Genomic DNA, 23,476 nt, shown 5'->3' on the forward strand with positions numbered 1-23,476 from the left:
GGATGCCTATTTCATTCTACCATCTGGTAGGAAATAAATAACATTTAAAGAATTATAAAACTGCATCTTTACGATTGTTTAAAACACCTCCCACCCCCACCCTACTATGCGTTTTACCCCTGTTACACCCAAGACAACATATTTATATGCGATGCAATTTTATTGCGGTACAATAAAACAAAGGAACATATATGCCCACACACAATCGTGAAACGATACTCTGGGAGATACAATGTCAGTGAACTTTACAAGTTTTCATCGTTATTATCTTCTGGTAGCTGCTGACTTTCAATTGGATGAGAAAGCGCTGCATCCAGTCCCTTGGTTAGCGCTTGGTTGAAAGTTGTGTTCAAAGCACTAACTTTTACAACCTGTTAAAACACATTTGTTTATAATTTAGAGAGATATAGTTTGCGCCGAGGCCGTGTAACAGACACGAGAAGTCCGACATATGTGTCTATGACAAATGTATAATTTTGATTTTAAATTAAATTTTTTCAAATTTAATTTTCGTTATGAAAGGCTAAAAGGTAATTTAGTGGTCAGCAGGTAGAGCTAGAGAGGTTTATATTAAACAAATATCAAAATAATCCTGTATAATTATCTTGTAATAAATTACGTGAATCTTACTCTGATCTTGGTGTACATATAGTTAAACGATTCTTGTATAGTAGAATACAGTAATGATCTGGTGTATTCTGTATTCTATTTGAATAAGAGACTGCCGATGCCATTTAGGCGAAATATATTTCTCAATTACCATTAGTGGTTGGACTTGATTTTTGTTGGTGACGTTTTCGTAACACCAGATCATTACAGTATAATTACCTAGCTGTATTTATGATGATTCATGTTTTTACCTTTATCCATTATTTATTTTTATGGTAACTAATAAAACACACCTTCATTGCTGGATCCTGTACTCCAAACTTATTCATGACATCATGGACAGTATTGTACACGTCGGTCTCATCATTTACATTGGTTACTTGAACAACACGGAACTTGTATTGGCTGCTTGTGTTCCAGTACGTTAACACATCTACATCACTCTAATGAGTAGGGACAGATAAAGTGTTATGTATGTTTAGACAACTATCAATTTTAATTAAGCTTAGATTTCTTACTGTTTATACACTTTTGAGTAATGAATGTTACTAATGGGGTATCCAAATTATTAATCATACATAAAAATAATTAAAAAATCCCCAAATTTTCCAGCTACTAGTGGATAAAGTTAGATACATTCATGATTATAACTTACTTTATTCCCTCGTGCCTGGAAAAACAGTCGTTATAACATGACAGTCACAGATGTTCTGTTTCATACACCTAGTTCCAGCTTTTGAGTTACCAAGTATGTTACTTTGTAAGTGATTAATTTTTTGGAAGGGAAGGTGGGAGATTTTTTATATATGTTCACTTTAGTCTGAATTTTAGAGTACCTAGGTTTTATTATAAAAACATATGAAACAGAAACTTGTGTTTAAGCATTACCAAATATATTCACACATTTCAAGCAAATTTATGTTGAAACACTCACCATTACACCATTTATTGGTTGAATAGATGCATGGAAGTCATCAATATAGGTCCATGAATCACATTGTTTGTTCTCATGACAAGTACACGATGTGATCATTTTAAAATTGAGCTGTGTCTGTAATAACATTAAATAGTTGGTGAAAAAAAACAAGAACACTCCTCACAATTTATTTAGAACGTTAGGCACTCTTTTTGTTGTTACACTTATCTCTTTGTTAATATGAATTTATAAAATGTTCTTAATCATATTAAAAAAGTTAAATAAACTTTGTTAAAAAGATTAATTATCAGATTCTAAAAGATAAATGAAATTTGTCAAAAATTTAAATAAAAAAATGACCAATCTAGACTGATAACTAATTTTTATCATATTGCCCACCTGAGTTCCATTATCACAAGTGGCAGGAATACTCATGTTGTAATACTCTGTGGCTGAACAACAAGTGCAATGCCTGATGAAGCTTCCAGTAATCTCATGATAATGTGAACCACTTGCACACTCTCCTTGGCAGTAAGCAAGCTCTACTGGACGATCAGTTTCACAGCCACCAATCGACAAAGACTTTGGTTGCGATTTTGTTGCGTGGCAAGTTCTTTGCGACTGATAGCCTGAAAAGATATGGTAAGCATGTACTTGAGAGCAATGTAGATAATAGTTGTTTTTTTTTGTTTTTTTTATCTGTAATTATTGAATGAGTTTTATTCAAAATATCTACAAATATGTTCTGTTTCATACACCTTGTGCTAGCTTGAGAGTTAGGCTACCATCAATAATTGCTTTTTCTACAATTTCGACAACCCATTCAGTGACCATTAGTTTGCTACTTGGATAAAGTAACTTATTCTGTTATTTCTTGTACCAGGCAAAATGTAAATGATATTTCAACAGCTCATCTAGTAAGACTTTAGAAGTCTTGCCGGATGGCAGAGAAAACGTTGGAAATACACTATGTTTTTTTTATATCAAATAGGCTGTTGAAAGATTATTTAAAGAAACATATTACTTACATTCAGCACAACAGCCATCATCATCATACACGACAACTCCCTGTTAACATAAAAGAGTTATCATAAACTGTCAGCAAAAAAACAAGAAAATAGTTAGCATAACAAAAAGAACCTCACACATTTTTGTGCAAATTAGTTGTGCAGTGGTGTAATTTATTGGAACAGTGTGAATTTTAATATTGCAGTGTGTAAAACAGTTGTGACAAAACAACAGGCATTAAATGGCATTCCAAATTAATTTTACAAATAGGTTAGTAGTGCACAGTAAAGTGACTTACGTACCCCATTATCGATACACCTTGTAACATTAACTAGCGGACAGAATACTTCAGTGGCAACAATGACTGCGTAACCACTTGAATCAGATATGCATTTGTATTGTGAGCATCTGTGTCTGTATATTTCATTCACCTGGAAATAGTAATTACTTAAATCATTCTATTTGAATAAAAGACTGACGATGCCATTTAGACGAAATATATTTCTCAATTACTACTAGTGGTTGGACTTGATTTTTGTTGGTTACGTTTTCGTAACACTAGATCATTACTTAAACCAGTGGTTTATAAAATGTAAATCATACAGATTTTGTGAAGTACTTTGAAATGGGTAAGAGTAAAATACAGATTTTATTTATTTCAAAATAATAACACAGTGTATGATAGTAATTTAAATTGAATAAGAATTAATTTTTCTTACCCCATCTTTGTTGCTGCAGTGAAAAATAGTAAATATACAAAACAATTACAGAATTCTATCCTGTGACAGACCTAATTCCTGTGTTTTATTATTTCATCTAATTAATAAAATAATTAGACAACCTTCAGAAAAGTCAAACTCACTTCCAATATCTGTGTTTTATTTTCTCCATGGTAGGGTAGTGTTAATGTACAACGCTCTGGTTTGCAAAGCCCACAGCAAGAACCTCTAACTTCTGTCACTTTGAAACCCTGTATAACCAAGTAGGTATGTACTGTATAGGTTTAAAAATTAATTTAAAAAATACAGAATTGCGGGAGAACATAAATTGATGAGATAGAAAAGGAGTATGAGTGTTGTATATTTTTACAAATGGAAAATGCTGTTGCCGAATTGTTTGTGAATCAACTTACCTCCGCACAGTCATCACATATTGTTACACTGCAATCAGATACATGGAAACCATCTGTTCCTATGGTTTCTGTACAATTACATGATGTACATGCATCAATGTCGAAACTGTCACCAGGTTTCTGTAATATGAACCAAAATGTTATAAAAAGACCAATTTTTATAAGGTGATTTTACTAATAAGTACGAACAAGTTTTTTACTAATGAACAAATTTACTAACGAGTGCCTTAAAAAATAACACAGAAATTTGTTACGGTTTAGAAATTCTTTTAGTAATTTCATTAAAAAAACAAAGAACTTTAAAGCCACATTTCCTACTTACCTGTAGCATGGTCTCATTAACAAGACAGACAGCATCAGGAACTAAAATAAAATACAATATTACAATATCAACATGGCAATTACATCTACACATAACAACTTACTGCATCTGCATTCCACACAGCAAGATATTTTCTCACACACAGTTTTATATCCAAGCGAACAATCTGAAGGTTCAGGTTCTTCACATTGAACAATTTCTTTGGTAGACGTCGCCACACCATTTATATTTTCGCATCTGCGTCTGATGCAACCTTTTTTGTCAACATTCCATTCTTCCCCTATCTATGACAAAAATAAACCACCAAAAGTTGGACATACCAAACTAAAACTAATATATTAAAACCAGGCTTTGCTAATTAGGAGTCTATATTTCCTAATTTTTATAATTTTAACTGCAATGGTAAAAGGAAAATTGATTTTAAATGGTTGTCATCGAAAAAATTAGAGAAGCCCTGGATTAAAGGATATTGCGTAATTTAAAAATAAAATAATAAATTGTCATAGTAATGAGGAAATAGACTGACAGATATCTAAATATAGAACTGACATTCTCTAATATGTCTGTAGTTTTGTTTTAGTTTTACAACATTTTTAACCGGAACCAGGTATTTAAAAAGCTAACTAAACAATTTGTTTTGACAGAAATGGTATTTTTTTAGGCTATATCTGGAACAATTTTATGTATAGCCTATGTGTATATATTACAAGTGGTTACCTCATAAAAGTCAGTCCCATTAGCACTTGTATAGTGACATCGATTGAAGACACATTGTGGGCAACACTGGTTTGGATAACGAATTGTTTCATCAGCTCTGTAACCCTGTATGCACATATGTATATTATATATATGCATGTATGCACATATGTATATTATATGTATGGATACACATTACATTTATTCATGACAGTAGGTGACATATTTCTACATATAAATTTGTCTTAAGTTTTATTAATGCATTTTACATTAAAAAAGTGTCTTCTGCAAAACAAGGCAACACTGGACAAACATGCCATTATGCAAAATCTTCTCCATTGTGAAAACCATAAAAAAGTGGTCATGAAGTGAAGAGATATAAAAATAAAATCACAAATGAAACCTTACTTGAGGACATCCACATTCATTGGAAGTGTCTCTGCACTTGACTTCATATTCACCAACTTCAGTCCTTGTGCAAGTACAATTACTACAGGGGTTGTTATCTGCAAGCCAAGTGTCGCCTTGGTTTGCTGTTACGACTGTATTGTTGACAATTGCCACACAGACGGGTAGACGTTCTGAGGTAAAATATAACAACCGTTAAAATTTAGAAAATGTTTTCAAGTTATTGTGCATGCTAAATCGCTTACCACATGTCTCATGCACACAGTTGCATATGTCAGTCGTGGTTCTTTTAGTTAATCCCTAAAAAACAACCGTTTTTTTAAACAGTCTGATACAACAAAATGTCCAAGTTTTGCTGCAACTGATTTTATTAAAATTTAAAAAATACTTACCGGTTCACAAACAACCTCACTTTGGTTTGAGCATTTTGGACAAACACATTTGATCACTGGACAACATGATGTTGGCACCTCTACCAATACTTTGGGTGAATCACAAGTTATCCTGCGTTCTGTACAAAGGTCCTGATCACACTTGCACCTGTACACGGGTCGGCATCCGGGTTCATCTGTCATCCGCTGCTCCTGTTCACCGTGTTGACACCTTGGCTTTAAAGCATTACAACTGCTGTCACAATCTGTAAAAATGTAAATAGGACAATTTAAAACAGTTAAAAATAATGCTCACTTCGAATGTTTATGTGTAGTAACATACTGAAAAAAAAAAAAAAAAATTGAATTAAAAAAGTGACTATATCTCATAAATTTATACGATTTAAAAATTTTTGTAGGAAATTTTTAGGTGTAACTTACCACAGTGTTGATTGGTGGGACAACATGGGTCAGCTCCAGACACTCTTGGTATTTCACAATCTCCACACACAGGTAGAGGAACCTTCTTTTTACAAACTCGATCGCCACATTTTACTTTGAGAGTTTCAGCATCACATTCACATTCACGACATCGGTTTGTTTCAGGTGTCCATTTCTCACCAGCCTGAAATAATGTATTTATATTGTGTAGTACAAACTTTCACAGAGTTGCGTAAAAGGTTTATGTATATCATACATGAAGAAAGCAATAATACAAAAAACAACCGAAGACTAAATATTTCCTTAGGCTTTCTACTGCACATTATAAACCAATATAGACCATTGGCATACAATTTTAGGACGGTACTCTTAGTACTATTTGGTTTCTGTACCATATTCAGTGTAACAAGTCAAAAAAATATTAAAAATTTAGAATCGTTTCCGTCTTTCATGCATTACAACAGTCAATTTAAAATTTTCTGTTTAAAAGGACACAATGACATATAGAATATAACCCATGTTGTGGCAGTTGGCTATAAATAAAAATAAGAAACCCACCTCTCTGTAAACAGCAGCATCATTATCAAAGCACTTGGAACACAACTTGTTTGATCTACAAACCCCATCTACAACTACTTCATCATCCGCACATTGTAAGAAGCATCCTTCAATAGGTTCATTTACCTTCTTTGATGGTTGTGTACAGCTCTTCTCATAAGGAGAATCTCTACAAGCATCATATACACGACCAGCAGGACATCTCATTGCTGGTGGGAGAAAAAAATCACAAAAATATTATATATTTCAAAATTCACTAAAAAAATTGAAATTTAAAATTGTTATGACAAAATCATAAAGAAACAGAATATACTTAAATTAAAAAAAAGTTAAACTGTTAGTAAAAGCACAGTTTTTTAACTTTTTCCTCTTATATACATAATTTTATAGACCAATAATAGTGTATTAGCTACTTTGTATTACAGTTATCAATAAATGATATTGAAAACTTCTAAATTTAATTAAAACAATGACTTACAGCATGCGGTGTCAGTCCTCCAATCAACACAAGCCCCTGCATGACGACACACCTCAGCAAAAGCAGCCAACCAATCACATGCAGGATAATTCTTGCTGCATGTTTCATTTCTGCAAGCCACATAGTATGTACCTGTACAACAGAAAAACATAAGCTGAAAAAATTTAATAATCTGAAAACTATTTAGTAAAGCAAAGTTTAACAATAAATAATGTTCGAAATGACATATTTCAATTAAAATATCTAACAAGGTTGAATTTATATATTTGAGTAACTTACTGAAATCCACCAGTGATCTGCACTGAGCAAACTCCTCTCCCTCACTAATCTTCAAACACAGCGGATCAGGATCACGTGTGCAATGTTGGCTTATTGGTTCTGGTTTCACACATATTTCCTCTTCATTCTAAGGAGTATAGTGAAAGCCAATGAAAGAAAGAAGATCATAGCAATCCATAAACAGCCCAGGAATACAACTAAACAGCTCAGAAAACAAGAGGCCTATTGACGCGAACAATGCCCATTGTAATGCATTGTTTTATCACGGTTTCAGGAATGGAGTTTTGAATTTCAAAATGAAGTTTACAATCAGAGCAGTTACAAGTATATTGTATTCTTGGTGTTTGCAGTGGTTTTGTTAGAATAAAAACTCATTAAATCAACTTAACGCGATAGTATCCAAGTTTTGTTAGGAAATAATAAAATGAAATAAAAATATTAAAACCTTGGGGAAGTTCCAGCTGTATGCAAATTCTGTTGCATCCTCGGTCAGTATATGATTCCTCATGACCATGTCATTGGAGCTCACACCATTGCAATCACCTGTCAATCAATGGTTATGACTGCAACATTGTCTTATATGCTGTCCGGCGCCATAGCGCAGTTGGTTAGCACGCTTGCCACATAAAAATGAAAACAATTTCCAAAAAACAAACACCTACAAAGTAACAGAACACCCATGTTTAACAACTGTCATTTTCCGGCCACGTGAGGATAAGGTATGTTACATTCATTCAACCATAAGTTAATCTCTTACCACACATTCCCTCAGTTTTATTGGCACACCGATGCGCAGGGAGGCTGATGGTGACATAGTGCACAGCTGGCACATAACGCACTTCAAGCCCAAGCTCTGATACAGTGAGAAGGAGCTTAATGATCCCAAGGACCTCAATATGAACTTTATAACCCAAAATTTTTTCATCATGAGGCAATTTAATCACAACATCATTTCTTGTGACCTAGAAATTAATCACAAACAGTTTCTTTCAATTTTTTTCATGCAGGTATTTCATAAAATGGACGAGCAGTCCTGTTTTTGTGCTGTGTTTTCGCAAATGTTTTATGAATGTAATTATTACATAAAAAACTTTTTCAAATTTATTTTGTTTTGAAATTTTAGGTCAAACTATTTTAGATAATAAAGAAGTTATAAATTAATCTACAAGCAAACAAACTTACAGAAAGATTATTTCTCAGGTGATAAGTAATGTTTGACAGTTGAACTGTAACATCCGCAATACAAGACCCCGCATCAATGTGTTTGAGATCACAGGAATCCGTGGAATGGAAGATTTTCATTGGAAGGTCTTCCTCTTCCCCGAGTTTAAACTGAGTCAATGTATTCTGGCATCCAGAGGAACTTGGGTAGAAATATAACGAGCCATCGAAAGTGTGGTAGCCGGGATCACCAGCTATTGTACAGTAACCTGGAAGGAATTGCATGCTGATTATTTCCTACCATAAGGTATATGAGTATTAAAAATGAGAATTACTTGAACTGAGATACAATTGTGACCAATGTTTGAAGTTGTGTAAAAAAGTAACCATGAAAAGACCTTTTTTAAGGGTTAATGTATTAAAAGAAAACTCAAGGTTGTTACATATTGGATTTTTCTGCTTAAAATAGTAAAGACTAATGTAAGAGAAAGACTAGTGTGTATTTTATCTGAAAAAAAAATTAGTGATTAACTATACCCCCATCATGGTAACAAATATTTCTACATACATTGACATTGCCATTGGCATTCACAGTCATGGTCATAATACAGAACGGGTTCAAATCCATTTTGACAACGTGGTTTTCTAGTTTCATCGCACATTAGTCTTTTGTCTCTGAACCTCATTGATCCATCATCAGAACAAACATAAAATCGACAACTATCATTTGTGTCTGGATATGCAATGCTTCCATGGTCCAGTAACTGTAGAAATTTAACAGCTTGTTTAAATAGTTAGTTCAAATAAAAATAGTTTGCAGTAATATACAAATTATATATGTTATAAAATTACTAACAGAGTTTTTAAAAATGGTTACAAATATAGCCACAAAATGAGGTTGTCATAACTCTAAAAAGAGCTGCTCTATGTATCCAATAAGTATATCTTGGGGTAAAGCACCAATGTGTAAAACAAAAAAAAAACAATAAATTAAACTGTAGGATTAAGATCACTTTGTGTAACCTTCGAGTAAATGTGATAACAAGACGCTGGTAGTAGGTAAAAACGGTATTGCTTATAAAGTTATAGTTACCACAGTTTGTTGGTTGTCCACGTCATAATAGGCACATTTGTCAGTTGTAACATTTGGACTTGGCGCTGAAGAAGAAAAATGTTAAATATCAACAAACTTTTTATTTAACTTGACACTTACTGTATGCTGAAGTAACGGATGTGAACTCGAATGAAGGAGTCGTGCTACCTGATAATGCAGATGCTGGTTACATAGACTCATATATATAAGTATATATATATTTGACCAAATCATTTTAATGTATGGGGTTAAGAATTAAATAAAAAATAAGATTAAGTATTTACTGTTTCATGTATATATAATTACATTTACATTCTTATGCTGTTTTATTATTATAATATAAAATACATTACTTATTTTACCAATATCATAGTTACTACATACCTTCAATAGGTGGTGTACATAACTTATCAAACACTGTCTGTAGAACTGATACAGAGCTTAGTTCATCAAAGTTATTGACTTGAACATTGGTGATATGTTTAGGTTGATGCAACACCATAATTGGTGTTGATGATATTTCTACAAACACACCATCCACCCCTGTGTTGTGTGCATCAGAAATGTCACTTAATTTATCAGATACTCTGGACACGTCATCCTGAAATGATCAGAAACGTAATTAGTGGACAATACGTTTCGCTAAAAATGTGATACATTTCATTGAACTGATGCTTTAAACTGTTCGGAAACCCTCTTTTCAGTTTATTCATTTTTTGTTGTTTTTGTTGGTTTAAGAACTTCAATTATAATTGAATTGTATTAATTGTTTTTTTTACATAGAAATTTTGTTTATTTCTAGTATTTAGTCATTGAAACAATTATTTTTTTGCTGGATCTTTAAAAAATTCAACATTTTGGTAATATTAGATATTATTCCCATATGTTCACTTACATCTGGATGATTTTGGGTCACCAGAAGTACTTTCCATGGCACATCACTTCTTGCTCCTAATTCTGAAGTTAAAATTCTATCCAATACAATGTGCAATGCTTGTGAGGTGTATGTTACATTCTCGTTTGATGGTTGAATTGACTTGATTGCTTCAACTACAGAAGTGTCTGATGCATTTGTGAAGTTGGATGCCAAGAACAGATTGAAGCCATAAGAAGCAACTGAAACCTTAAAAATCAAAGCAAATTTGCAAGACAATTTTTAGAGTATATAGTGCTTATTTTATACACAAATGTCATATCACTTATAATGTTATAATGTTATAAAACATAGAAATTTTTCCTTTTTTTAGTTGTTACATTGCATTCTATGATTAGGAATTAAAAAATTTCAGACAAAATATCAAAATGGTTTTAGTTTAAAAATTATGAAACACCTACCGCTGTTTGCGATGAACTTATTTGGAAGTTCTCCAACACCTCACGTACAAAGTCCTTTACTTGTTTTAGTTGTTTCTTTGTTATATGCGATGCATCCACAACTACTGCTATGTCTGCTTTGTATTCACATTTACCACTTGGTGTAGTGACCTCGGTTGGTGTGAATGCAGTGGTTGTGACAAGTGGTGTAAGTTCCTTGAAGTTGGAAACATTATGGCATAATATGTCTGTAAGGTTGTTCACAATACTATTGAACAAAAAAGGACTCGCGGATATTACTCCATTTTTTAAAGTACTTAGCTGCTTTACATATGGAACAAATGTATCTTCAGGACCAACTGTTATTAAACTTATGTTGAGTTGCTGAATTCGATTAATTTCTGAAATAACTTCCTCAGGTTCATCTGAAGGCAACTGGTCAAGCAAAAGCACAAGCACTTTATCAGAATTCGTTCTAACTCCATCTCCAAGCAGCAATTGTAATGAAGCATACTCAAGGACAGGCAGCAGAGAAGGTTTTTTATCATTTGGTGAGAATTCCATCACATCATCCACTGTTCTTATGGCTGTCGCAATATCCTCAGAACGTTGCAGTTCACTGGCAAGTGTTGGAACTGAATCAAACTTAACAATCCCAAAACGTGTTTTCTCTGGCTGTAAAATAATAGAAAAATCTTAATACATAAACACCTTGCACAACCGTACACACTAGGACTGCTGAAAAACAAGTATAGAAACATTAGAAAATATGTACTCACATTACATTGCCTAGAACATTAAATGGTTTTTATTATAATTTATCTATAAAGTGATAGATCAGTTTTGGTCCCGATTACGGATTCTATAGTGTGCATTATTGCAGAACCCTACTAGTTAATAACACAGAAAAATATTTACCTGTAAATCTAAGGAACGTAGAGAATCTTTCATCAATGACCTCGTCAAACCTGCTTTCAAATTTTCCGACAAGATATTTTTGTCGACCAAAAACACAACATCCATAACACGTGGGCAAACACCAGCAAGAGTGGTTGTTGTTGCTGCTGGTGCACTGGTTGTGGTAATGTGTGGTTCAAATCTGCTGTCACATGTGCTGTCCCACACCATATGTACAACTCCTTTAGCATAGTAACGCAGGAACCGTGTTCTGTCAAAGAAATTTATAACTGTAATAATTTAAGTGAATGAATGATGTAAGATACTTTATCCTCGTGTGGCCGGAAAACGACAGTCCTTATCACTCGGGTTAAAACCTTTTGGCAGCTTTTGAGTTACCATGTGTGTTACTTTGTAGGTGATTTTTTTTTGGATTTTTCATTTTTTTAAGTAAGATGATTTGAACAACCCATTAGTGACCAATGGGGTGGAGCATTTGCCATTAAGTGTCTTGGACACCAAGGATACATACGCCCACAATGGTAGCAGTGATGAGGTTTGAGTCCATTACCTCTGGGTTACAGGTAGGCATGCTAACCATTCTGTTACTGCATAACTTTTGCCACAGCCTGCCACTAAATAACTAATAGATTGAATTGCATTGCAGTTTTATTAAGTTAATTACAGAATAAACTTTATAACATAAAATTGACTTACTAACCTGAAAGCTTTAAGGTAACCATCTTCATTGACAATATCTTTCCATGGAAGACTCATTGCATCATTAGCAACCACGGCTGCTACAAAAGTTCCGCTTGATTTAATCTGCTCTATTTTGTTTAAATTCTCATTAAAATCACTTGCTTTTCTACTCATTATGAGCACTATTATCCTTTTTAAATCAGGGGCATCTGGTCGTCCATAAGTTTGAATCATTTCTACCGCTGCTTCTAAACCATTCTGTACCATAAGAGGTCCGGAAGATGGTGAAACCAGCATTCGATTCTTGTAAGCAGCCAAAAAATCCTCTTTAGTTGAAACAAAGCCTTCAGTGACCAAATCAATATTTTGACCAATCCGGATTATTCCGGCTCGAACATGATCGTCAGCAAAGTAAAGGTGCCGGTGATTTTCTGCAAAGAACCGTTGCAGAGAAAGTTGATTTCGCCGGCTTGATGTAAAAGCATCGTCCACTACAAATACTATATCCACCTTGCATGGTGGGGCTGTAGTAGGGGGAGGTGGGGTGGGTTCAACCGGCACCTTGGCCTCTTCTTTAGAGCAGATAAGTTCAATAACTTCATATTCAAGATTGTTTAGCTCGCGGAGACGATGTACAGGTATATATCCATCAGGCACTGTTGTAAAAGCAGATGGGTTGTTCACATGAATACCGCCAATAAAGAAGGTGATCACTTCTGCACCTCTTCTTCTAGCTGCTTCGATTGCTTGCTCTAAGCTGTCATAACTGTTTCTACCAATCAAAAGCAAAATTGTTTGTCGAATTTTATTTGTTCCAGGTCTTGGGTGACTTATGGTAACATTGTTTAGCACAAAGTTAAGAGCCTTGCCCACATTGGCAGGCACAGCACTTCCGTAATGATGAAGGTCATTCATAGCTTCTTCTACTTCAATGACACTTGGGTAATCCTCCATTCCAAAGTTGATATATGGCTCCTTCCCATAACTTACAGCAGCAAATCTGCTTTTTTCCTGCCCACTCATTCGATCCAGAAGTCTAGCCATTCTTTTCATGAAACTAGTGACCTTGACTGCAGCACTGTACGGAGACAAAAGCATCATATCATAAACGAAAGTGATATCTGCAGCAGAACACAACATGTTTGGACGTATGGGTGGTGCATGGGGTGTGAACCATTTCCGCGATTCACAAATATGAGAACTGATCACTTGTGCTGTGTTAGGAAGGTATTGTGCTGGATACACAGGGAACTGACGGTATGGAAGGCTTTCAATTGATCCCGTTTCTAAGAAGTTGGTTTCTACAGATACCACATCCAGTTCCATATTTAGTGCCTTCATTGAATCCCAAATATCTTTTGTCAAAGTTCCTCTTACAGTTCTACTGATCAAGAGAATGACGTGCTTTTCAACTTCAGTTTCAATTCTACTTGAGTTAAGCATATGAACAGCTGCCATAATTGTTTCTCCAATTTCAATAGGATTTGTTTGTCTGCTTGAAAATAAACCAGAAATAACTTGCGTCAAATTTTGAGTATAATCTCTGTCAGGTAACAAGACCAGGTCTGGATTTCTCCCTGTAACAATTAACCCATTCCTAGCATGTGAGGGGCCGAATTGAACAAGGTTTTCCATCTGTAAGAAGAAGTCATGTACAGGTGTTGAAAATCTTGTGTTTGTAAGTAGTTCTTCATCTACAATAAACACAACTTCTACATCAGGTGAGCATATGGTAGGAGTGGTTGCTGTAACCATAGCGGGTGTGGTAAAACCAGTGTATTTGTCGCATAAGTAATCCACCAACTCATTAACAGCTGTCTGAATGCCATCACTAGTAAAGTCAGGAACCAAAACAGACTTTTGTACAGATATATTACTATTGTTCCCATTTAGAACTGGAACCAAAGTCACAGAATTTCCGAGGGCCTTATTCATGCGACTGTTTAACTCAGGTGATAAGTTAATGTTTCCACTTCCTAAGTTAACAATAAATTTTCCAGGTTCCACATTTTCCAACAATCTTGAATTGAACACAACTTCATTTGCATATTCCACGCCATCAACCAGGTCTTGTGAACTTGAAGATGTTGATGTTCCATTCATCCACACGATGGCATCTTGTACCACACTTCTTCTGTGGTAATCATCCAATCCAAACACAACGTGAGGAGGGTTACCACCTCCATACAAAACAGCAGCTACCCTCACATTTCTTGGACTAATTGCAAAATTTTCAACTAAATCGATCATCAGAGCTTTTGCTTCTGTTCCATTATTTGCAAGGAGTTTTCGGTCGACCAGGAAAACCAAATCAGCCACTAGGTGTGAGCAGCGAGCAGAAGTTGGAGGCCGTAATGGGTGGTCAAAACACACAGAGTCATGTGTTGTATTTCCGGCCTTAGAAAACTGCTTCAAAGTCATGAAGGGTTTATAAAGACTTGGATGAATCACAAGATTCCTGGCCTGACCCCCAGTGGCTCGTGGGTGGCGAGCATACACTGCCATGGTTACATTGTTGTTGTATAAAACTTCAAGAACAGAGTGGTTTACATGTTCAGGTTTTCGATCCAAAATTATCTGAAATGATAAACAACTTACAGTGATTTGTAAAAAGGAAGCAAATTTTGCCTTATTTCACACACTGTTTTACAAGAGTAAAATTAACAAGCAATATGTTCAGCCGAAAGCAAAACATGAAAAAAAACAGTAGTTAAGATTATTAAACATTCAATTTTAGAACTTTTCATACCCTATTTTCTTACATTTATTACAGATTTTCCGGGAGTGGTCTTTTTCATCTCTGCAACAGCCTTTAGGATCACATCATTTGCATTAGATTCTTTCTCATAAATTTTGGAAACTTGGTCCACATTTGAAAAAGTTTCATTCAAAACAGATTTTATTTCTTCAGCAGTTTGATTGGCATCAAATGCAATGATGGTGTGTTGGTTGGTGGACAGAACAGATATCTGATGGATAAGTAAATAACGAATTAGTACACAGCACAATTTATGTAAATATAATTATTAACACTATTATTATATATCTTCATAGTGTCTTAATCAATTCAGCCTTTTTGGTACCATATTAAAGAAACATTTGGGTATGCTTTCATTTATGTTGACAACTTATAACAACGTTACCTGCACATGGTCCTGACCAATGGTGAAAATATCCACAGCATCTTCCATAAACTTCTTCAAGGATTTTCTTTCATCTTTGCTTCCACTTATCAATTTTTCATCCACAATAAATGCGAGGTTCGCTCTTTCATCGCACACTAGTTCAAACTCTGAAATGAAAATGATTTTTAACTATTGCAAAAAACTATAGCATTATTTTACAATATATTTATATAGCGTGCCAGCAAAAACTCGAAATTAAATTGTGTTAAAATAAATAAATTAATTATAAAATACATTAAATTGCTTGCTGGTAGAATTCTACCAAGTTTACATAGTTTCAACATCCAACCTTACTAAACCTTATTTACCTCCAGGTGGTGGTCTCGTTGGAGTTATTGCAGTGGTTATGTTGGTAACTACTGTTGTTGGTAGTGTGGTGTAACCAGAAGGAAGGGTAAATTGCTGGGTGGTTGTTACATTTTCATGAGGTATAAATGCCATCATTCCTGAATAAATGAAATTATATTTGTGTTCGTGTTTTTATTTTAAAATTTTAGTATGACTTTAACAAAACTAAATGCGAAACAAATTAGCTGATTGAAAACCAAAGAAAACTTTTTTTTTTATAAAACTGATTAAAATCAAATGTGATTTTGTTTTATTATTTATCGTTTTGTAAGCTGAATTTAAAGCTCAAAATTCCTCTCTGTAACCACAAATCAATAGTTATAATGCTTTTTATTCCTAGCAACCAAACCCTAGTCATCAACATAGTATGGTGATTTTAATTTTCTAGATACTGAATTCAAACAATTTTTTTGAACAGTCGAACATTTAAATAAAAAGATTTAACTTTTCTTACCATCACACAATCTTGTGCTGAGATCATCCACCAACATATCATTGCTCAGTGCTTGGTAACCTCCCTTCACTATGCTCCACTTTATAAATGGCCGATAATTGTCAAGCATTAATTTCAGATCTGTAAGGTTTTCATCTACACCAGTTGAAGCAGAATTCCCATTCAATTCATCAGAGTGAGAACCACCATTAAGCTCTGCTTTTTCTTCTTGATGGTTTGTAACAATGAGAAGATAAATATGCCAGCTGAGATCTGTATTCTTGAGAGCTTGAAGTCCTCTGGTTAGAGATGGGATGTTGGATGAAACATCTTCATCAAGGAGGATGACAGCACTCTGGATGAGGACATGACGATCTTCTTCAGATAAACCTTCAATTTCATTATCTGTGAAAAATGTAAAATTATTACAAGATCATTGACCGGAGATGGGCAAACTTTCAGGCACACAGGCTTTCTATTTAGCATTAGCATGTGAGTCATTCAAGTCTTAAATACAAAATGCAGATATAAAAGGTCGGTTTACACATTATTTTTTTATAACACCCAATAAAGAATATAAAAAGAGTTGTTGTAATTCGTCTACAATCATAAACAAATTTGGCGAATATATATAGATGAGGTTCTACAGCAAAGTACACAATAAGGCGTGGATACAGGTCATTGTTAAACCAATACTATAAAGATACCTAAATAGCAAAATAAATTTTTGGAATCTCACACGAAAAAAAAGTTATACTGAACAGCCAGAACAAAAAACACTAACTTTGGAACTTTGTAGCAAAATCATACAAAGCATCTCCAGTATTCCTGGTTCCATAAAACAAGGGAGTAGCAGTCACACCATTCGTAGCCACTTCACCATTATGTGATATGTAGTTTATGTAATCAGTGTGGGTTGCATTGTTGTATGTTAATACAGTGAACTGGAATTTAAAATGTTGGTCGAATTTATGCAATGTTGGGATAATATACATTAAACTGAAACGTTTAATTTACCCAATAGTATAAAAAAGACACAGTTGATGTGTGCAACACTTTTCTGTAAAAATAGTTACTTAGATCCGTGTTTAAACGACAATTAAACCATAAAACTTTAACATGTTGCTACAAAACAGGTTTTCATAATAATTTAAAACAAGTACTTAAACATTTCTGTAATCTTGTAAGATTCTGTTAAAATCAAATCCAAACAAACCTGCGTTCTTGTTTCAGAAACTACAAACTTGGATGAAAGTTTTCGAATGAAGTTAAAAACCATAGAATTGTCATTGTTAAGTTTTTGTGCAACTTCACTGGAACCATCCATAAGAACAATAATGTCATTGGGCACGTTATCGCATGCTGTAAAGTAAAACAAATTTTTAATAATATTGATGTCCTCTTCCACTATTTTATTTCAGGTATCTCTATGGAGAAAAAGTGTTTAATTAAAATATAAAATATAAATTCTAAGAACTCTATTTATTCATACCTGATGTTGGAGCAATAGGCCTTGTTGGTGTTGGCACAACTGTAGAAGAATCAACTTAAAATTAACATGAAAACAATCAAAACCAAACTAACTGTAGGTAAAAACAGTGTAGACCATTTAGTATCAATTCTTTTTTACATGTTTCCTTGTTGCTTTTTATATATTCTCAATGACAACAAAAATTTATATTATTACAAATATTTGTGGTTCCCTGAATATAACACTATTCAAATAACATATTCATAAAATATATTCCATATAAATAGAGAATAGTATAACACTAAAATATCCTTAGATATTTATGGCAGTTACAAAACAAATCAAATTCAACTTACCTTCACATATTAAGTTTGTTAAGTTGTGAGCTACAGATGGCAGTTGTTCAAAGCCATTATGAATTGGAATTACTTTCGATGGATTAATTGCCCTTCCCAGTGAGGTCTGGATGACATTTATATCGGAGGGTGAGAGGTCTTCACTTGGGGGAAGTACCAGTGCAATGATATTAACTCCTTTTATAACCCCAGCAGTGATGACATTGTTAATGTTTGGAATGGACATGGGGGTTTGTACGTCAGTAATTGTTACTACTGCCACCTTCTGGGCATCTGGTCGAGCTCCATTTGATTCTTTAAATCAAGTTTAATTAAATTAACTTATTGTGTCTTAAATATAAGTTAGGCTTGATGTCTATGAAGCTAAGGTTAGTATGGATACAACTTATGAGGAAAACAATCTTTATGGTTTGCTAAAGGTACTAGTGTAATTAGTAGTAGTTGTCTGGCTTTGAAATATAAGCCACTTTTATCGGTATTATGATGTACAATATTTCCAAAAGAAATACACAGTTTTAATAAATAGTTTTTATCCATTTATACATTACAACAGCATTTTTTTCAATGAATGTAAAATCAAGAGTGGCACGCAACATAGAATGTTTACCTTGAAATAGTTGATCAAGTCCTCGTTCAATCATAAAGGCAGAGTTTCCAGGATTATTAAGTGGGATTGTCAAATTATTGATGCCACTCAGTAACTTGTCACGTGAGGTGAACTCATTTAAATGAAATCCAGTTGGGTATTCATTATAAAGTGAATCACCTGTAAAACTTACACCAACCTAAAAAAAAATAATAAGTGAATACATACTAAAAAATCAAAAATGTACCAATGGATAAAGTTTAATCATTCATATAACCTTTAGATTGGCTATAATAGATACAACAAACAATTTTAGATTGACTACATAGGAGAAAATGTGGCTTAAATACCTGAGTATCATCAGGACCAACGTTTAAAGTATTAGCAACATTTCCCAGCATTTCTTTATAGAATGGCAATGCTGTGTTAGCATTTTGTGATCCATCCATAATGAATATTAGATCCGTAGGCGGCATTGAACTGCAATCTGTTCGAGATTTAAATAATAAAAAAAATACAAAAAAAGTGTTTTACACAATTTCAGTGTAACTTGCCTGCAGCAAGAGTAGGTTGCGAAGAGGTAATGGGTTGAACTGCGTTAAATGTTTAAAATTATTTTTTAATATAAGTTTTTAAACTATAGCTGACTAACCTGTTGTTGGTGTTGTTGTTGTTGTTAAAAGACCTGTTGTTGTTGATGGAGGAGCTGAGTGCAAAAGGTTCATGATATTAGTTGACAAGGTAAAGAAATGCATCTGTTTTAGTGTATTATAATAGAATATTTACATAATGTAACTAGAAATATTAAGGTATTGGTTTATTGTATAAAAATATTTACACTTCGTTGTTGCTCCACAACACAAGATCGGTCAGAATTATTAAAATTAGATATTAATGTGTTGTTCAATGATAGACACTTGAGTATATAATGTTGTGTTGTAAAAACAAAGAAAAATATGAGTAATTGTAAATTAAGAATAACAAAACACATACTTCCGCAAATCAATTCTTTCAATTGATCGACGTGATCTGTTAGTTCACTGAAATCAACAGATGAAACCAATCTGGCATGGTCTCCTACTGATTCCTCAAGCAAGTCAAGCTCTTCAAGCTCATCATTGGGAACAACAAGAGCTATCACTTCAGTATTGGTGAGAATGGTGCTGCCTATAACACCACTCACAGATGGAGTAGACGTGCCGTAGTCAGGTGGTTGGGAGCGTGTAATTTCAATAACAGCTACTTTACGAGCATCAGGGCGTCCACCAGCAGATTCTACAAGATTGCATGATTTTAAAAAAAATTGTCATGATTTTAAAGAGTGATTATATTTATTCGCAATATGTCTCATTAATTCGGGCCACTTTAGTTCTTTATTCTATTTGATTAGAAATTTTTCCTTTTTTATATAGAAGCATCTAGCTTTCAAAGCCAAACTGTTAAACCAGAAACAAAGATAGAATGTTTGAATAAAACAATTTTTTGTTTTCGTTTTTAAGCCAAAACTTTCAAACAATAAAAAGGTATCATACGCAATATTGAATGTTAGGCTGAAATGGTGAATATAAAATATTAAAAGGTCAATTTTTCATAGCAAAATAAGGAAGTAGTATTTGGTACACCAGACAAGGTATACAGTTTTATACCAAGCAACTTTTGACTGAGTGCTTCTTGTATTGCAGGTGTAAAGAACATGACGTCATTGTTTGGATTCTCAAGCTTATCAATTGCATCTTGTACCTCATTTATGTTGGATTTTTCACTTAGAGGAAAACCATTCAAACCTGAACCATGCAACTCATCATCATAGAGAAATACACCCACCTGATCGAATAAGAAAATTGGTTGGCTGATTATTTGATTCTAGCAGGGTGAGGAAGATTTTTGTTCTATTTTCTTGTCCAATTTGGTACTAAACAAACTGTATCCTAACGACTTTAATAAACCATTGTTAATTGTTTAAAACTTGTTCAGAATGTTTGCCAATTGTGTGCCAAAGGTGTACCACCTTACCCCACGGTACGATATCATGGGCAGCTAACATATTATCCTTTAAATTTACACAAACCCTATTAAAAAGATTTGCTAATATTACAGAAAAGCTAAACACAATATTTGAGTATATAAGTGTTTTTATTGTAACCTGTCTAAGCATTAGATACATTAAATTTACTCTGTTATTACTTCACCCACTTGAGTATCACTTGGGCCAATTTTGAACAGTTTTGTTAAATTTGAAAGCAGTATCTTATGTTGCATCAAACGCAATTCACTGTTTTCAGATCTAGAACCATCCAGTACAAATATAATGTCAGTGGGTGGCATGTAAGAACATTCTGCAAATACACAATATTGGAATAATAGGGTAAAAATATTAAGAGAAAAAATAGGTTAATAATAATGCGCAGATATATATTTAAAAATACTAAACCAAATTTGGACCTATGAAACCAAATTTGGACAAAAAAATTGAGTAGACAATACATAGTAACATTTTTTAAGGCTAAGCATAATAGCCCTAAGAAAAATTTACTCTTAACATTATTTCTACCTGGTTGAACTGATGATATAGTTGTAGTTAAAATCCTTGGATCTGTGAATAGAAAATATTAGTTTAAGGGGAAAGCCTACCAAAGTTTGAACAAATGGTTAAAGAAGATACTAAAAGATTTTAGACTAATTATAGCAGTTTACAAGAGAAGATATTGTTTTACATGTTTCCCGAGCTAGAGGTCTGCAGATGCTCGCTGCCACTTCATCCACAAGTGAACTTGCTTCATTCATATCTTCCACTGTATAAACATAGTCATCATGTGATGCAATGCCTTCAAGTTGGTGAGGGTCAACTGACCCCACCCCTATAGTGATCAAATGGAATGTTTCGTTCCATTTATCATGAACAACTTGAATTTTATTGAGAACTTCCTCACGTATGTCTTCATCCTGGAAAACATCAGGATTTAAACTACAAAGTTTACTTAAATAGAACATCTTTAAATGAACTACTTAAGATCTACTGGCATCACAACCTTACAGTTTATAACATGGGTAAGCTATTTTATAAATTTTTGTCTGCAAACAATTAACTGTATGTGACATTTAGCATTTTTTTAGTATAACTTGGGAACTCAATTGTAACTAGTTGGCTTAAGAGTTAAATGACTCGCTGATGAGAAAACAGAAAGTCATAATGATGGCAAATTTAAACTTTGTAGATTTCTTTACTATGCATACTTTTCACTGTGACTTAGCAGTGGTATTCACAATAGTTGAAAACAGTCAATTTGGTAACAATTTGTTTATACCTTTGCTCTTCCATCAGTTATAAGCACAATCACAAAAGGTACATCTGGCCTTCTTCCTGAATCTGAACCATCTATGACAGTTTGCAATACAAGTTTCAATGCATGGTAAGTGTATGTAACCCCTTGAAGCATCTGCATGCCTGCAATTGTGTGTAACATTCCATCTAAGTTGCCAGGGTATGTAGAAAGGAGCCATTCCACTTGTGAGCGCTTGCTGTACTGCACCAAACTAACCTGAAAAATACATATGGGCAAATACACAAAAAAACGTATATTTCTATACTTACTCTAGTTTCATCATTCGGAACATCAAATTTTTTGATCAAGTTACCCAGAATATCTTTTAGTGTTATAAATCCATCAATACCAATGCTATATGACGAATCAACAACTAAAACTAAATCAACTGTGCAACCGGTTAAACCTGAAGGAGAATAAAGTGTGTGAAAAAATATTAAAACTAACATTTTTTTATACAAACCTAAGGTAGTATGAGGTTGTGGCAATAATGGTGGAGTTGTTATTAAACCTGGCAAAAATGGTACTGTTGTTGTTGTTACACCAGGAACAGAAGGAATTGTTGTTGCACCAGGAACAGAGGGAATTGTTGTTGTTGTTACACCAGGAACAGAAGAAAATGTTGTTGTTGCACCAGGAACAGAAGGAATTGTTGTTGTTGTTGACACCAGGAACAGAGGGAATTGTTGCTGTTGTTGCACCAAAAATGGTACTGTTGTTGTTGTTACACCAGGAACAGAAGGAATTGTTGTTGCACCAGGAACAGAGGGAATTGTTGTTGTTGTTACACCAGGAACAGAAGAAAATGTTGTTGTTGCACCAGGAACAGAGGGAATTGTTGTTGTTGTTGTTACACCAGTAGCAGAGGGAATTGTTGTTGTTGTTACACCAGGAACAGATGGTACTGTTGTTGTTGTTACACCAGGAACAGAGGGAATTGTTGTTGTTGTTTCACCAGGAACAGAGGGAATTGTTATTGTTGTTACACCAGGAACAGAAGGAATTGTTGTTGTTGTTACACCTGGAACAGAGGGAATCGTTGTTGTTGTTACACCTGAAACAGAGGGAATTGTTGTTGTTGTTACACCAGAAACAGAGGGTACTGTTGTTGTTGTTTCACCAGGAACAGAGGGAATCGTTGTTGTTGTTTCACCAGGAACAGAAGGAATTGTTGTTGTTGTTGCACCAGGAACAGAGGGAATTGTTGTTGTTGTTGTTACACCAAAAACAGATGGTATTGTTGTTGCACCAGGTATTAATGTTCCTATAGTTGTCTTGGGTACAAGCGGCATTGTAATGGTTGTTGTAACAGGGGATACAGAAGCACAAACATGATCTGTGACATAAAGTGAAAACGCGTTGTCTAATAATTCTCTTGTTGAACGCAGA

General features: G+C 34.0%; 1 protein-coding gene across 1 annotated transcript; it reads right to left on the minus strand.

Annotated features, from left to right (window-relative positions):
* Positions 1–141: 141 nt before the first annotated feature.
* Positions 142–23,379, minus strand: LOC100181264. The gene is made up of 49 exons (XM_018811616.2): positions 22,551–23,379; positions 22,357–22,493; positions 22,070–22,303; positions 21,479–21,707; positions 21,316–21,357; positions 20,958–21,100; positions 20,411–20,588; positions 19,758–20,039; positions 19,417–19,470; positions 19,319–19,357; positions 19,115–19,251; positions 18,786–18,963; positions 18,179–18,472; positions 17,844–17,882; positions 17,568–17,713; positions 17,136–17,295; positions 16,373–16,756; positions 15,879–16,016; positions 15,529–15,677; positions 15,148–15,354; positions 12,405–14,962; positions 11,705–11,954; positions 10,808–11,461; positions 10,368–10,595; positions 9,857–10,073; positions 9,593–9,640; positions 9,473–9,537; positions 8,948–9,143; positions 8,401–8,648; positions 7,976–8,180; positions 7,664–7,761; positions 7,219–7,345; positions 6,940–7,071; positions 6,462–6,670; positions 5,904–6,087; positions 5,484–5,728; positions 5,337–5,391; positions 5,092–5,264; positions 4,705–4,809; positions 4,091–4,271; positions 3,988–4,028; positions 3,666–3,785; positions 3,396–3,503; positions 2,836–2,964; positions 2,554–2,593; positions 1,925–2,154; positions 1,544–1,660; positions 903–1,052; positions 142–371 (listed from the first exon to the last, which is right to left on the minus strand). The coding sequence occupies exons 1-49, from the start codon at positions 23,377–23,379 to the stop codon at positions 246–248; spliced, it is 11,238 nt and encodes a 3,745-aa protein (XP_018667161.2). The 3' UTR covers positions 142–245.
* Positions 23,380–23,476: the final 97 nt, after the last annotated feature.

The sequence above is a fragment of the Ciona intestinalis genome, chromosome 4 (assembly GCF_000224145.3).
Source record: "Ciona intestinalis chromosome 4, KH, whole genome shotgun sequence".
In the NCBI taxonomy this organism is placed as follows: Eukaryota; Metazoa; Chordata; class Ascidiacea; order Phlebobranchia; family Cionidae; genus Ciona; species Ciona intestinalis.

Coding starts and splice junctions, on each gene's coding strand:
- LOC100181264 (XM_018811616.2), bottom strand. CDS start 23,379: ATGCCGCTTGTACCCAAGACAACTATAGGAACATTAATACCTGGTGCA. Junction 20,589..20,957: donor TTGGCCCAAGTGATACTCAA/GTGGGTGAAGTA, acceptor TTATTCGATCAG/GTGGGTGTATTTCTCTATGA. Junction 3,786..3,987: donor TTAATGAGACCATGCTACAG/GTAAGTAGGAAA, acceptor TTCATATTACAG/AAACCTGGTGACAGTTTCGA.